The 15,001-nt window shown below is 30.4% G+C and overlaps 1 protein-coding gene across 3 annotated transcripts; it reads left to right on the plus strand.

Moving 5' to 3' along the window:
- The first annotated feature begins 9,319 nt into the window (after positions 1-9,319).
- LOC113858607 (beta-glucuronosyltransferase GlcAT14A-like) lies at positions 9,320-14,893 on the plus strand. Of its 3 annotated transcripts, none has more exons than XM_027491313.1 (5): positions 9,398-10,940; positions 12,920-12,995; positions 13,117-13,232; positions 13,427-13,787; positions 13,854-14,183. In XM_027491313.1, the coding sequence occupies exons 1-5, from the start codon at positions 10,340-10,342 to the stop codon at positions 13,933-13,935; spliced, it is 1,236 nt and encodes a 411-aa protein (XP_027347114.1). In that variant the 5' UTR covers positions 9,398-10,339; the 3' UTR covers positions 13,936-14,183. The 3 variants fall into 3 exon arrangements, with proteins under 3 accessions (XP_027347113.1, XP_027347114.1, XP_027347115.1); XM_027491314.1 differs by having other exon boundaries at positions 9,398-10,783; positions 10,853-10,940; positions 13,427-14,183; XM_027491312.1 differs by having other exon boundaries at positions 9,320-10,940; positions 13,427-14,893.
- The last annotated feature ends 108 nt before the right edge of the window (positions 14,894-15,001 follow it).

The raw sequence follows: 15,001 nt of genomic DNA on the forward strand, positions 1-15,001 counted from the left end.
TGAGTAGTGATATTTTTATAATCATTTTTTTAAAGTTGTGCAACGTTACATATAATATTTTATTATATAATTTGTAATTGTACAAATTACATTTCTAAGAGTATTTCTGCACCGCAACTAACGCAACACAGCATGGTAACTCCTCAACCTCATGTGACTCACTGTATATAAATAAGACCAAAATGAAGATCCAAATCTCATGACTCTGCCTTTCACTGTGACAAGTTAAATGATAGCGTAATCTTTGTAGGCATTTGAAATGATTATGTTTTGTGCTCACATTTCGTCGCCACAAGTAACGAGCTAGTTAGCTTCAGCTTAAAAAATTAAGATTTGTCATTAGACAACATCCATATGATGTGACTCTACTGCCATAACTAAGAAGAATGAATTGCATCCCGCATACGAGTTTGATAAACTTGGAGGTGTGAGTTTTTATAAACGTAAAACATTATGTATACCTATTACCTATTATATTTAATGTCTGTGTATACATTCTTTTATTGGCCAAATGAGTGAACAGTTGTATACTATTATCATAAAATTAGTTTTTAAAAAACTTATTAAAAAAAATCCTTGATACTATTCTAGAGAAAAATGATACCTTGTTTTTATTTCCTTAGTAACCATTCATTTCAAGCAAGTCAAGTCTCTGTCCCAATTTGCACGTCTTCCACTGAAGAGAATATCCATGCATAGACTTTCGAGCCTGAAAATCTTAATATTTTTTTTAACACTGCTGGGTTTGTAACACACTCTTGCTTGCAAAGAGAGTACCTTATATATTTTTTTTACTGTGAGTAGTTCTGCTAGGACAATCCCAAAACTATAAATATCACTCTTATGAGTCAAGTGGCTTCTTATTCAACAATCATTAAAGAACAACAATGGCCAATTTATAACTCTATAAATGGAGTTTATATATTATTAAGTATTATTTCTCTTTTTTAACCGGTACTTTTCTAATTATTACTTAATTATTATTTTTTATAATTAATTAGTTAAGTTAGAACTAACTAAATTAGTCAATTAGACATTTTTTTTTAAATTTTGTATATATGTTTGCTTCTTCTCATTATTATTATTATTATTATTATTATTATTATTATTATTATTATTATTATTATTTTTATATTTTTTGTTCTTTCTGAGTTTCTTTATACTCGTTACTATCTTGAGATAAATTCTTGAAGAGTTTTGATATATATATATGGGCACAGTATGTGGAACAGTTTTTTTATTCGGACGAAACAAAGTTTAAAAAAGACTATCCAATTAGACCTAATATCGTGGACCAAGTTTTATTTTCCAAAAATATAAATAAAAAAAGTACGACGAGGAGTTATTTTTCTTGAAGATAAATGATACTTAGCTTTTGATGAGAGTTGTCTTTCAAATAAAGAAAAAGTAAATTTTAAGAAATTAGTGAAGTAAAGTGAGATAAGATATTACAATTGAGAATTGCAAATTTGAACTTTAACTTGTCTTTTTAGATTGAAATAAATATAAGTTTCTTGCAAATATTTAAGTTTGAAGACTCTTTCTATCTCGAACTGAAATATCATTTCTTATTTTAAAGTTTTAGTTATAAAAACAAAATAAAAATTTCAATTTACGAGAGAAAAATTAGTTCTTAATCAATTATTTTAACTTTTTTATCCTTTTGTTTTGAATAAACACTGTAAAAAGAAAAAATGAAAATACACTTTCAGTCTTGTCGGATAAAGCAAATGTTGGGAAAATTTAACAAAACCCAATGCAAAAGTAATAAAAATTTTACATAATCTTTAACAACAAAAGTAATTCTACCCGATTAGCTCATCATCGATATTCAACTAATCCCATTTTCTCATTTGAAAGTAGGTTTTTGGGAACAGGCATGTGATAGTTATCTTGTTTAGAATTTTTATATAAGAATGGAATATTTTATATATCCTCTAAAATTCTTTTAATTTTATATTTTAAATTTTTTCACTTTTAAGATTTTTGTATTATAATTATTGTTTCTCATTTCTTATTATTTTTTTTTTTTTTCACTTTCCTTCCAAATTCTTAAACAAAACTTTTACAAATGTAAAAAAAAAAAATGAAAAATAGATGACTTCAGAAACTAATACGCGCTCTTCGGACGGTGAGAGTTTATTTTTATAAGACTATATCTGTATTAATGTTTCAATGTATTTACTACAGGATCAGCTCTAAAGTTAGTAAAGTCCTCGTATTAGACTCCAAAATATTTGTACTTTCTAATCATGTTTTTTTTTAAAATAAAAAACTGGTTAATTTATAAATAAAATTAAATTAAAAAAATCACACTCTTAAAGTTTTAATTATTTGTCACTTTTTTCCAACAGCATAAAAGAAAATTATTAGTTGTCACTTTTAAAAATTTTGATGTTTTAAAATATTAATCACATTAAAAATTTAAAAAAAAAACAAGTAACTACATTTTGTATAATATTCTTATTTATTGGTATCTCACCTAAACAAAACTATTTTGACTTAATGGGATTAAAATTTTTCCGAAAATATATGCATTACCTTAAACAATAAATAATTTACAGTTGAAGAAAGCACCTAAGACTAACAATGTTATACAAGAATAAAAATAACAGTTGAGATTAGTAGTTTTCGGGGTCCATGGCCATCGATTATTAATGACCTGTACTGGAACTAATGGAGTCGATTAGGGAGGAATGAGTAATGAAATACAGTGATAAAAGGATCTGAGTTCATTGTAAATTATCATTATATATATATATATATATATATATATATATATATATTATGATCATTTACAATTTTATATTAAATAATTTCTCTTCCCCTCTGACTATTCTTCTCAAGAGCTTTGGAAGTGCTCTGAGTTTTGTTTTTGGGTGCACCAACAATTTAGCAAATATTGGGATGAGTATAAGGTAATGTATTTATTCTATTCTTCTAATATTTTTTATTACATTATTCATTGTTAATTAGTAATATGAATAATGTAATAACAAAAAGATGTTTCTGTTCGTTATCTGTCTCTTCTTTAATAGTTAAAAACAAATGTAAATATGATTTTTTTTCCTAAAAAATATTTAAATACATTTTTATTCTTCAATAATTTTTCATTTTTGAATTGAATATTATAATATTTTTATAATTATTTTTTCACTTTCTCTTAACATAAAACTTACAAATCTCATTTTTTAAATCTGAATAATTAGATATTTCAGACAAATTTAAGCTTAAAAAATCAATCTAAAAAGGTTTATACGTAAAAAAAATAATAAAATTTATAAGATGTGAAATTAAGGTTCTAAGAAAGAAACAAATTTAGATTAAAAGATATTTTAATTAATAAATTTTGAATAAAAAAGAATTTAAAATAGTTATTAAATATTATTTATCTCTCTACGTTACCTCGTTTCAATTTTTTTAAAATTAAGATATATAGACTCTTTGCATGTGAAAAGAATATATATATATATATATATATATTAAAAATTAAATTTTAATTTGAGTTTTTTTTTCTATAAAAAAGAGGTGAGAATCGGAAAAAGGAGAGTTAGAAGTGTGATTTTTGCTTGATAAAATTTGAATCCTGCCTCTTACATAATACGTTCCTCTAATTTACTATTAAATTATTAAGAGAAAGATTAACTTTTAATAAGTTGAATGTTACTTAACTTTTTATGACCTAACTTTCAAAAAGTTATAATTTTTTTATTTATTAAACAATTTTATTAGTTTATTTTTAAAAATTATATATTCCTACTGACGAAAGTTGTTCTGAGTAATAAGTAGCTCAATATTGTTTAAATAAAGTTTTGAGTTTGAGTCTTTGTGTATAAAAAAATTTTTTAATGATAAGACCCATTCACTATATCTAAGTGCGCGACTTGAGTCAAATTCGGCTTAAACCGTTTAAAAAATTAAATAATAATAATAATAATTTTTTTTATCTAATTTTAATTTCTTAATACGTGTCCTTAAAATATATATTGAAATTTTTGTTTAACGTATATGTACGTTGCTTCAAGTCTTACGTGGAGTTAAAAAGGTTATTGATTTCTAGGATTTGCATTTAGACTATGATTAGGGTTTTTATAGGTTGAGTATGTCATCAAATTGATGAACTTAATTTGACCTAAACTAAAATTAATGAGTTGGGTCCAATAATTGATAATAATTAAATTTTAATATTACTAACCTAATAAGTTTAAGTTGACATTAACTTTATCTTTTTACAGCTCATAAACTTAACATAACTCAATTATATAATATTTATATTATATTATTTTAATGTATATTTTTAAATGTGAAATTTTATAAATAATTTATTATTTTAATATAAATCAATATTTTTTATATAAAATACTGATAGATTTGTTTAACTTTAACTTGAGAATTATTTATTTCTATAGATTATAATTTTATTTTTTAAGTATAAACTTAATGACTCAATCCTTTGCAATTGAATTGATTCGATCACATATTAAAAGTCATGAAAAATAAAATAATTTTAATTGAATTAAATATTTTTTCACCGTATTCAACCTAAGTCAGATAATTAACACTCCTAATTATGGTGTAATTTTAGTGCAACTTTTCATTTTGGCCATTGAGGCAAATAGTAAAATAATAATAGTTTTTGTTGTCGTGCCTCTTTCTATCTGTCAGACATGGAGTCCAAGACATACGTTTAGTAATGAATCACTTATGTAGTGAAGCATATTAAGAAAGTTTTGAATACAATGTAAAGTCCTTCATATAGCAAGACCAGATGAAATTCATCTGACCATCCGTTTCTTCATTCAAATCGTTATGCTTTAGACAGCGACGAATCCAGAAACTATTTAAAGGAGTCGAAAGAAAATAAATTTAATAATAAGAATATTATATATTAAATATAAATTAAATACAATGTACCTTTTTATTTAAGTCGTACACGTCGTTCCTTCATGTTAATAATGGAATCAATGTCAAACATTATATTCAAAATTCATCTTCTATCTTGTTTCTAAGTCTATTTTTCATAATGTTCATGGCTAAAAATAATCTCTCAATAGTAGCCACTGAAATGGAAAGAATCAATACCCAGTGAATTAAACGATCAACCAAAGGATAACACAATTTCTTTCTTGTTTTCATCAATCCTTGACATAATTTAGAAATTGTTGATAGATTTTTCAATTCAGAATATAAAGGAATATCAAGTTTATAATGTTGAGCTTGTATTTTAAGATGCATTTTTTCTCGCTCAGTGAAATCAGAAGGATAAAACTTTGTCGCCAATTCATAGATCTTGTCTACATTGAATGATTTGTAAAAATCTTTTGGATCTAAAGTTGAGCTTAAAGTAAGCAAATCAATCATATTGTCACAAAATCAACTATTAAGGTCTTGCAACTGTGTATCAATAGTAGCAATGAACATATTAACTCTGTAATGGTGCTCAATTGTAATTTTGTCAATATTTTGATGAGCTTGACTTCTCCTGAGAATGTAGAAGCTTGTTATCTCAGGGACATTAATTTCATGATTTTCATAAAATGACATGACTTCTTTAAAAAAAAAATTCCCAACCTGACTCCCTCATTCTTTGGATCAAAGTTTTAGTAGAGAAAACCAAAGACATTGCATTCAATATGTCTTGTCTCTTACATTCCAAAGCTTGACAAAGCTCATCATTAACTTCCAAGATATCTCTCATAAGATGTAATAGAAAAATAAACTCAAAAGATGTGAGAATATCATAAGCACTATTAGTATTACCACAAAGGGAATAGTTACCTTCTTTTGTAACTCTTTGAAGAACTTCACATATAGCATTATACATCCACAGTAAACTCTGAGTTGAACTTAAATGAGATCTCCACCATGTATCTCCAGCTCTTTTTTAGAGTGCCTCTTTGATTAAGTCTACTACCTGTCTGAATATCATTATTAGTAACCAAATTTACAACAATTGTTGCTTGAGTCGCTTGTAATTGATCATGTCGCTTAGTAGAAGCAGTCATAATATTCATAATCAATGTTAAATTTGAGGAAAAATTAATGAACATGACTAACTTCTCTAGCAACTGCAACTAGTGCTAATTCCAGTCAACGAGCAAGACAATGAACATAATATGCATAATGACATTCTTTCAAGAACAAAGCTTGTAACCCATTCCATTCACTACATATGTTACTAGCTTCATCCTATCCTTGACCACGAAGACTTTGAATATCAAGACAATGATGAGAAAGAACACTTGAAATTTTATTTTTTAATATCAAATAAGAAGTGTCTGAAACATGAACATTATAAAAAAAATCTCTCTTGAACACACATCTTTATCCACAAATCTCAAAACTATGGCCATTTGTTCTCTATTTGATTCATTCCTAGATTCATCAATGATAAGACAAAATTTAGAATAACCAATCTCTTCACGTATGGCAGCACGTATCTTTCAAGCAAAAATATACAATATTTCTTTTTTAATACTAGGTGATATATATTGAGCATTTCCAGGAGCATTTTCAAGGACAACATTAGCCACACTAGGATTATAAGAAGCCAAAAGCTTTACAAGCTCAACAAAGTTCTCTCTATTCAATGAGTTGATACTTTCATCATTACTTCTAAAAGCACATACTTGAAATGTGAGCCACTGAACAACATCAATGGAAGCCTTAAACCTTAAACGATTGTTTGCAATAATTTCAACACTCTGCCTATTGAATACTTTTTGAATATGTTGAGCTTAGTCCATTAAATCATCACAAAATTTTAGACACTTTTTATGCAATGAATTAGGACCAACTCCTTCATGACATATGAATGCACAATTCTTTCCATCATTGACTTTTTTTCAATCTCTAAATCCTACTTCAACAAAAGCATTTCTTCCATCATTTTGATTACCATGATTATTATTGAATAAATAGCAAGGTAAACAAAATGCAACATCCTTAAGAGGTGAATATTCTAACCAACTAGGAAGCTTTTTAAACCAAGCAGGCTGAAAGTGTCGACTATGCTTTCCCTCACCAGAAGCTGGAAAATTCATATTTGTAGGTTGATATGGTCCTGCTTTTATATAAGCTCTTCGAATCTTGTCACGTTGGTCAATTGGATATTGCCAAATTGATTGTCGTTTGCCTGGATCTTTCTCTAAAAGAGAAATATCAACTTCTTCTGTTTTAAGTACTTTAGATTGATGTTGTTCAATGGCTGCTATTTCTGTAGTTGATGAAAGAGCAGAAAAGTTAGCCTAAGGATACTCATCGACTTTTCTTTTAAAATATGCTTCAATTGTTGATTTTTTACTCATAATTTCATCCTACAATAACAATGACATTAAAAATAGTTTAGAATTTATTTATCGAGCAAAGTAAAAACATAAATAAATAAAGCTTAAAATATATTAGTATACCACTAATTTTTGTATTCAAGATTCAAGACTCTTTTTTAACTTTTGTCTGATTGTCTCTCTTCAAATTTTGAATCACCTATAAAAGAATAAAACAAACAATTATTACTTCAAAATTCTTAATTTGTTTATATAAAAATAACAGGTAAATTTGGACATTTTGACTTTGAGGGGTTCTTTGTCTAAATTTAGAGCACACGGTAGTAGACCACAAGTTTTTTATTTGGGTGACTTCAAAAATCAAAACGCAAAAGGCTACAATTATTGCTTCTTTCTCTCGTTGTTGTCTGTCTTGCTGAGTCGCTATTGCTTAAAGTTAGAAAAAAAAAACTTAAAATGTGATAAGTATTGATGATAAAAATTAAAAGAAAATATAAATAATAAGATTTTCACTTGACTTATTAGAGAAGCTTTCAAGTTCAACTCCCAATACAAAAGATAAAGAGTGAACTAATGTAGTAATATTGCTGAGTGTGATACAGTAATAGATCAAAGAGAATTGTACTCAAATAACTAATTTTTTTATTAATTTCTTAGAGTCAATAATTTTTCGTATTGTGAAAAAAAGAGAAAAATACTAGTAGTAATATAACAAACAAATATTATATATATATATATATATATATGTATGTATGCACAGTAGTGAAAGAAAAAAAAATAGTTAATAATCTTGCACACTTAATTTAACTTTTTCGAATTTCTTCCATATTCATTAATCATACTTATGATTGTTTTCATCAAAACTAAGGTATTAGATAATCTTATATTCAATATATATTTCCCATGGGACCGCCATAAAAGATTACATCTTACGGGGATGGTTATTTTTAGGATACTCATTTTTGAGCTCCTATCTTCACATGTTCTTCTAATTATCTACATTTTGAATCCTCTATTGTGTACATTGCATGGTGAAGATGACGACATGAAAGTTGGCAGAAGTTGATGCGAGGTTCAAGATTAAGAGATTTAGTATAAGCTATCAGAGAAGCAAAAGGGTCAACTTGTAATTTTATAGAATTGGAAAATTTACATGTTTAACAAATTTAGCATAATCAACCAAAGCCATTCCTTTTGAAATGTTACATCCAATGACTATAACAAAGCAGTACCACTACATCACATTTTAGGTGGTACACCTTAGTCCCCACCCTTCATTTGTATTAACATTTTCTTTTGGTTTAAAATTACTATTATCTGAATATCGAATTGAGTATCTGATTAATTCGAATTGAGATGGATGAGATCACAAATGATAAAATTCTTCTTCTAAACAAGTCTGCACTTAATGAAGTGTTAATGTCTTTTTTAACATAAATATTGTCTTGTAAAATATTAAAAAAAAATGTCTTGTAAAAAATAATATAAAAACATTATCCTCAACTTATATGCATACTTGATTTCAAGTTATCTAATTTTCACTGAATTTTTCCCAAATTATGTTGGGAAGAGTTCATGAAAAGAAAATATATTTAAAGAAAAAATATGGTTAAATGAAAATACACAATAAAAAAACCAATAAATTTTTAATCAAACTATCACCGGTCCAAATTCTAAAAGACCTGGTGTGAACTTGATATTGAAAGGTTAACTTTTCAACAAATTATTTTTTTCCTCTCTTTTGTATTTAGCTATTTGCAGTTATTATGAAAAAAATAAAATAAAATATTCTTCCATGTGCCCACAGTGTAACGCGACGGTGATTCCGATTGAAAAAGGAAAGAGAAATAAATAATGCAGTTTGAAAATGGAGGCCATCAAATTCGATGTTCGCCTTAATACAATTTTAAACACCAAAAACACGAACACCTTGAAGAGGAAACTAACGTGTAAAGCAACCAACGTTACAACGGAAGCGTGTTTTATCGTTATTATTATCCTCATCAAAACCAAACATGAATATTAAAATCCACAAATTAACGTCAATAATGAAATTTTGCCAACTAACAAAGCAAAGTCACCACTCCTGAATCTGTGGCCACCCAGAATGAGAGTGGCCAAAACAACACAAAGTACAGCACAATCTCACCACTCTTTCTAGAAAGCCAATTCCTGACATCCTCCTCTTAACCCTCAAACATATCATAAAAATTTTGAAAATTGAAAAACCCCATCACTTTGAATCTTCATTGAATCCTGTCTCTCTCTTATTCTTCTTGGTTTGGACCATTTTCTTTAAACTAAAATAAAAATCATCTCTTGATTCTGAAGTTGCCAAAAACTTGCCTTTCAAGTGTGCTGTGTTCCTTATATTAGTGTAATTAATTTTGGGGTGGCATAGATCTTGGTTTGGACACAGTTTTGCTGATCAGAAGTAAAGGAGAGCAAATTGAACAAGTTCCATTTAAATCCTTGCAGGTGAAATCTGAACTGAAGATTGTTTTTTTCTGGGTTAGGTTCCAATATAGGTTACTTGTAAAGTGATTGAAGATTGACTTATTGTGAAGTTTCCTCCACCTTTTGTGCCTTCAAAAATTGTTTCTTTCTGTTGAGGGTAATCAGATCTGAGCCTATTATCTGAAGGTGGGTCCCAACTCTCCAAACCAAACCATTGTCACTTTGTCATATCTTATGTTACTTGTATAGCTCCCAAATCAAAATCTTTGGCATTGGGTGTGGATTGATACCGATTTAGAATAAGCATCTCTGCTTGAAAACCATGTTTTATCCTGCAGAAAACATGGACCCCTTTTTGGTTAAATGCTAAGTGCTAACCATGCTATTCTTGGCTAAAAGGGTGGTTGTCCTCTGGCTGAACCATTGTACTTCTTATTGTGTTTCTCTTATCTTCTAAATTTTGTGGGGTTCTTGCTGCCTTGGGTTTCAACTTTCTACTCATCTTCAGGAGCTGAACACAGACTGAGATCTTGGTTCTTGCCCTTGAAGTGAAAGGGTTCCAAAATTTGATTTTGATTTAGCTGTGCTACAAGAGTATGAGGAAAAATGCTGGTTCTCATTCAGGAAGGATGTTTAGTGACAGGAAGTGGATTATCCCCTTTTTTGCAAGTTTGCTGGTGTCTGTGAGTCTGGTTCTGACAGCTATTGTTGGGGTGCTTAGTTCTACTGGTGGGGTAGAGCAGTCACCGTTTGAAATCATTTCGTTCAAGGGATCGCAGGATTCTGGTGGATATTTTGTGGAATCAGATATAGAAAGGTCTTTTAATGATAGTGTGGTTGTGAAAATGGAGGCACCTAGGTTTGCATATCTTATTTCAGGCACCAAGGGTGATAGTCTAAGGATGATGAGGACATTACAGGCAGTGTACCACCCAAGGAATCAATACATCTTGCATTTAGATCTTGAGGCGCCACCCCGGGAAAGGTTGGAATTGGCAAATGCAGTGAGAGCTGATCCAATATTTCACGAAGTAGAGAATGTGCGTGTTATGTCTCAATCCAATTTAGTAACTTATAAGGGTCCAACAATGATTGCATGTACCCTCCAGGCTATTGCAATTTTATTGAAGGAGAGTTCAGGGTGGGACTGGTTTATAAATCTCAGTGCCTCAGATTATCCTCTTGTGACACAGGATGGTTAGTAACTGACCTTTATCTGCTTATTGATGCTATTTGTTGTTATTCCTGTCAAAATGCTTGCATAAACTATGGCCTTGCTGATTATGGAAGGATGTAGTGAGCCTTTACAAACTTGTCCTACAGATTTTAAAACATGATGCTGTTTTGCAAAGATTTTAAAAATTTGAAGACCATATGGCTTTGGGTGTATTGTGGCGATGTATGACAAATGGCAAGTAATAGTTAGGTTGCTGCATCATGTGTAGTTTGCCTTTTATTTTAAGATGTTGTTAACTTATTTCCCCTGAGCACTACACTATTATTTTGAGGACAGAAACCATTATTAAAGTAGGCACTGATGAATGAACATCCCATCTCTTGGTGATTGCTGATGTTTCAGGATAGATCTCTATGTAACATCATTAGGTTTGTTCAAATAACGAATGATTGAATTAATGGGTTATGTACTCTCAAACATTGTTGTTGCTTCCACATGTCTTTAATAGTAGAAGACTAACCAGTGAAATTCGGGTTAAGCTAAGGAATTAAGTTCATTTGCTGTTTTCATTGCCTCATTTTTACTTTTTTCTCTGTATTTCTATTGTTTAATTATGTTGCTAATCCCTGGAAATCCTCTTTTGCATAGTCCTTTGAATCTTCCATCACAGTCATTCTAGCCTAAAGCATAATTGTTTTCTGTAATTCAGGGAGGAGTTTTGCACTCTTGCTCCTAAAATAAGACATAAATTAGCTACCTCATATAGCCTCTTTGATGTGCTTAAGGGCAATATGCTCTAAAAGTAATGTAAATCTTTGTAATTCTACTTTGGTAATTGGTACTATTCAGGCTATTTTGGCATTGAAATCATTGCTACTAGATTTGGTTTAGTGGTTACCCCTAGTCCCCAACAAACACAAGGGATGTCAATTTCAATCTCCATCAGTTAGCAACTTAGCATTGTTCAGCTCTGTAAGGCAACAACCAAGTTTTATTCTGCTTTATGTCATATTTTGAAGTTGTTGAAAATTTGATGTTTGCAATTTTGCCAAAACCACCCCTGAATATCTCCCGGAGTTCCTCCATGTGCATATCTAGATATTTGAAATATTTGTTTGGATATTATCAAGGTCTCTCGTGTTGTTGATACCTGCTGGATTACATTCACAAACTAGAACTTCTAGCAAAGAGATGCTAAACAAGGTGTTTCAATATCTTCTTTACTACAGCAGATGTTTGACAGTGTTTCTTTTCCATAAATAGTCATTTTTTTTGTGAAAAGTCTGAATCTTTTATTCTGAAAAACTTATGTATACTCTAATATTGGTGGACATGCCATGTGAGTTTGTCTCTAATGTGAGCAAGGGTATATCCTCTTCCACCCTTGAATTAATTTAAAATTCATGGTCTGAATCCTCTAAGATTAAGGGTGATTACTGCTTACCCTTGCTCACTTAAGAGACAAACTATAGAGGATTTTTTTCCAATCTAAGCAGTTGCTGGAGAAATCTAAACTTCAATTATGAATACATGTGGGACATGGGTTATATAATATGATTAGGTTTATTCTTTTCATTACAATAGCCAATATGGCAATATACTACTGGAAACGAAGTATGAGCTGGACAAAAGAGTAAAATATTCAAGATAACTCCCTATGAAGTAGATTATTTAAATCCATATTAAATTCTTAATTTGTGTTGGGTTGTTGTCAAATGCAAAATAAATTCAGTTTTCATAACAAATCCAAAATAAAGGAAGAAACAAATCCTTTATTTTGTAGGTGCTTTAATTCCACTAAACAATTTGCTTGGGGATATTTTGTAGTCAATAATTTGAGCCTTCTGGTCTCAGCATTTTCTGTTCTGCAAATATATTGATATTCTATCATTCGGCAAATCAATATTCATATAGTTCATTCCAGGCTGTTTATAGTCTGAGATTGATTGAATTCTAGATGCTTTGTAAGTCATCTGATATCTGTTTCCTGCTTTTTCAGATTTGCTTCATGTTTTTTCGAATCTATCAAGAGATCTCAATTTCATAGAACATACACGCATTGCTGGTTGGAAACTGTAAGTGGATTGTATTATTACTCATTTAAAAATTGCTGGAAATAATACACTCCCGGGCATTTTTTTCCCGGTTTACTATATTAGTTGGTTGAGATTTTTTTGTATTACTGCTTAAATGCAGGAACCAAAGAGCAAGACCAATCATTGTTGATCCTGCCCTTTATTTATCTAAGAAATCTGATTTAGCGTTGACTACTCAACGAAGAACACTTCCCACGACTTTTAAACTGTTCACTGGTATGTCTATATATATCTATAACCTATATACATTTATAAATTTTATTTTCTACGACATATTGAGGACCTTTCAACGTTTAGCAGTGCTATGGCTGTAAAACATCTAGTTAGCTACCTGTATTACATATTTTTCGCATATAGATTGGCAATCAACTTGGTACATCCCTATATTTTTGTCTATGCTATGTGAACAGGTTCAGCTTGGGTTGTGCTGACTCGATCCTTTGTGGAGTACTGTATATGGGGATGGGATAACTTTCCAAGGACTATGCTAATGTATTATACGAATTTTATCTCCTCGCCAGAGGGATATTTTCACACTGTCATTTGTAACACTGAAGAATTCCGACATACAGCAATAGGTCATGATCTTCACTACATTGCTTGGGACACTCCCCCAAAGCAACATCCAATCTCTTTAACTGCGAAGGACTTTGCCAAAATGGTTAAAAGCAATGCACCCTTTGCCCGCAAGTTTGCGAGGAATGATCCTGTGCTAGACAAGATTGACAAAGAACTTTTGGGGCGCACGCATAGATTTTCACCTGGGGCATGGTGTGTCGGGACCTCAGATGGTGGTGCTGACCCTTGTTCTGTACGTGGCAATGATACCGTGTTTAGGCCAGGCCCTGGTGCTGAGAGGCTACATGAGCTGATTCAAGTGCTGTTATCTAAAGAATTTTTAAGCAAGCAGTGTTTGTGACAAAGGGGTACCTCCCGAGTAGGATGATGTCAACTGTACATAAGGGTGGTTTTAGATCATATAGATTTGATATAAAAGGTCAGAATTTTGTGTTCAATATAGGTTCATATTAAGAAGCAACAAGCACGCACAGCAGCAGTTTTGGTGCTTGTTTTGGTTTAGTTTAGTTACGCTTTTGGTTGCAATTCCGGCCAACCATTTATGCAATTACAACTTTTTTGCTGAGTTACAAAAGGAAATTAAATTTCACGGTGAACTTTTGACTGGGGTTATCTATTTTCTTATGGATAAAATTTTTGGGAGGCGTTACTTATTATAGGCACTTGATTCAATTAAACCTTGAACACCTGTTAAGGGATCATGTTAGAAATGCATTTACATATGTCGATTGTTAAATGGAATGTTGTCTGTGATAAGCATTATAGGTAGCACATAAGGATTTCTTTCTTGAGGGATGATAAAGATCTGTCAGCAGAGATTGGTTGATTTTATTTTTCTGGAGACAAGTCCATGAATTATCCTTTTTCTACATCCAATCTTTTGCTAGCACCTAGCATATTAACAATTCCAGTTATGAACTCTGTGGTTTGATGCTGCCATCTGGTTAGGTTCCAACAGCTTGCAAACTATTTCATTTGAATATTTGACGAGCAAGCACCAGTGTTTGCACCATTGGCTGCTCCAAGAGTCATGCATGCAATCCTTGTGCTGCTGTACATCCGTGAACATGATTGGAAAGTTGTAGAGCGCAATTTAAGGGACATACCTTTAGTTCAAACTCGAGCATAACAGGCACTTCACATGATAGGACATTAGTCATCATGTATAATCCACCATTGGATGCACATGGACCTAGGATAGAGTACCCCATTTTTGAAATTTTTGCTCCTGTCAACTTTACTGCATGTGCTTCAAACTTTAAATTATTATGTTTCCCATAAATTTTTATATTACCATGTATTAAAATAATGAGGTGTAAATTTTGAAGCTAAACAATAGAAAACACAGTACCAAGAAAAGTTATATAGTGATTTTCTTGAGAAGAATAGTGCTTCTTATAGATCAC

The sequence above is a fragment of the Abrus precatorius genome, unplaced genomic scaffold (genome assembly GCF_003935025.1).
Source record: "Abrus precatorius isolate BTA unplaced genomic scaffold, Abrus_2018 Scaffold2, whole genome shotgun sequence".
NCBI lineage: Eukaryota > Viridiplantae > Streptophyta > Magnoliopsida > Fabales > Fabaceae > Abrus > Abrus precatorius.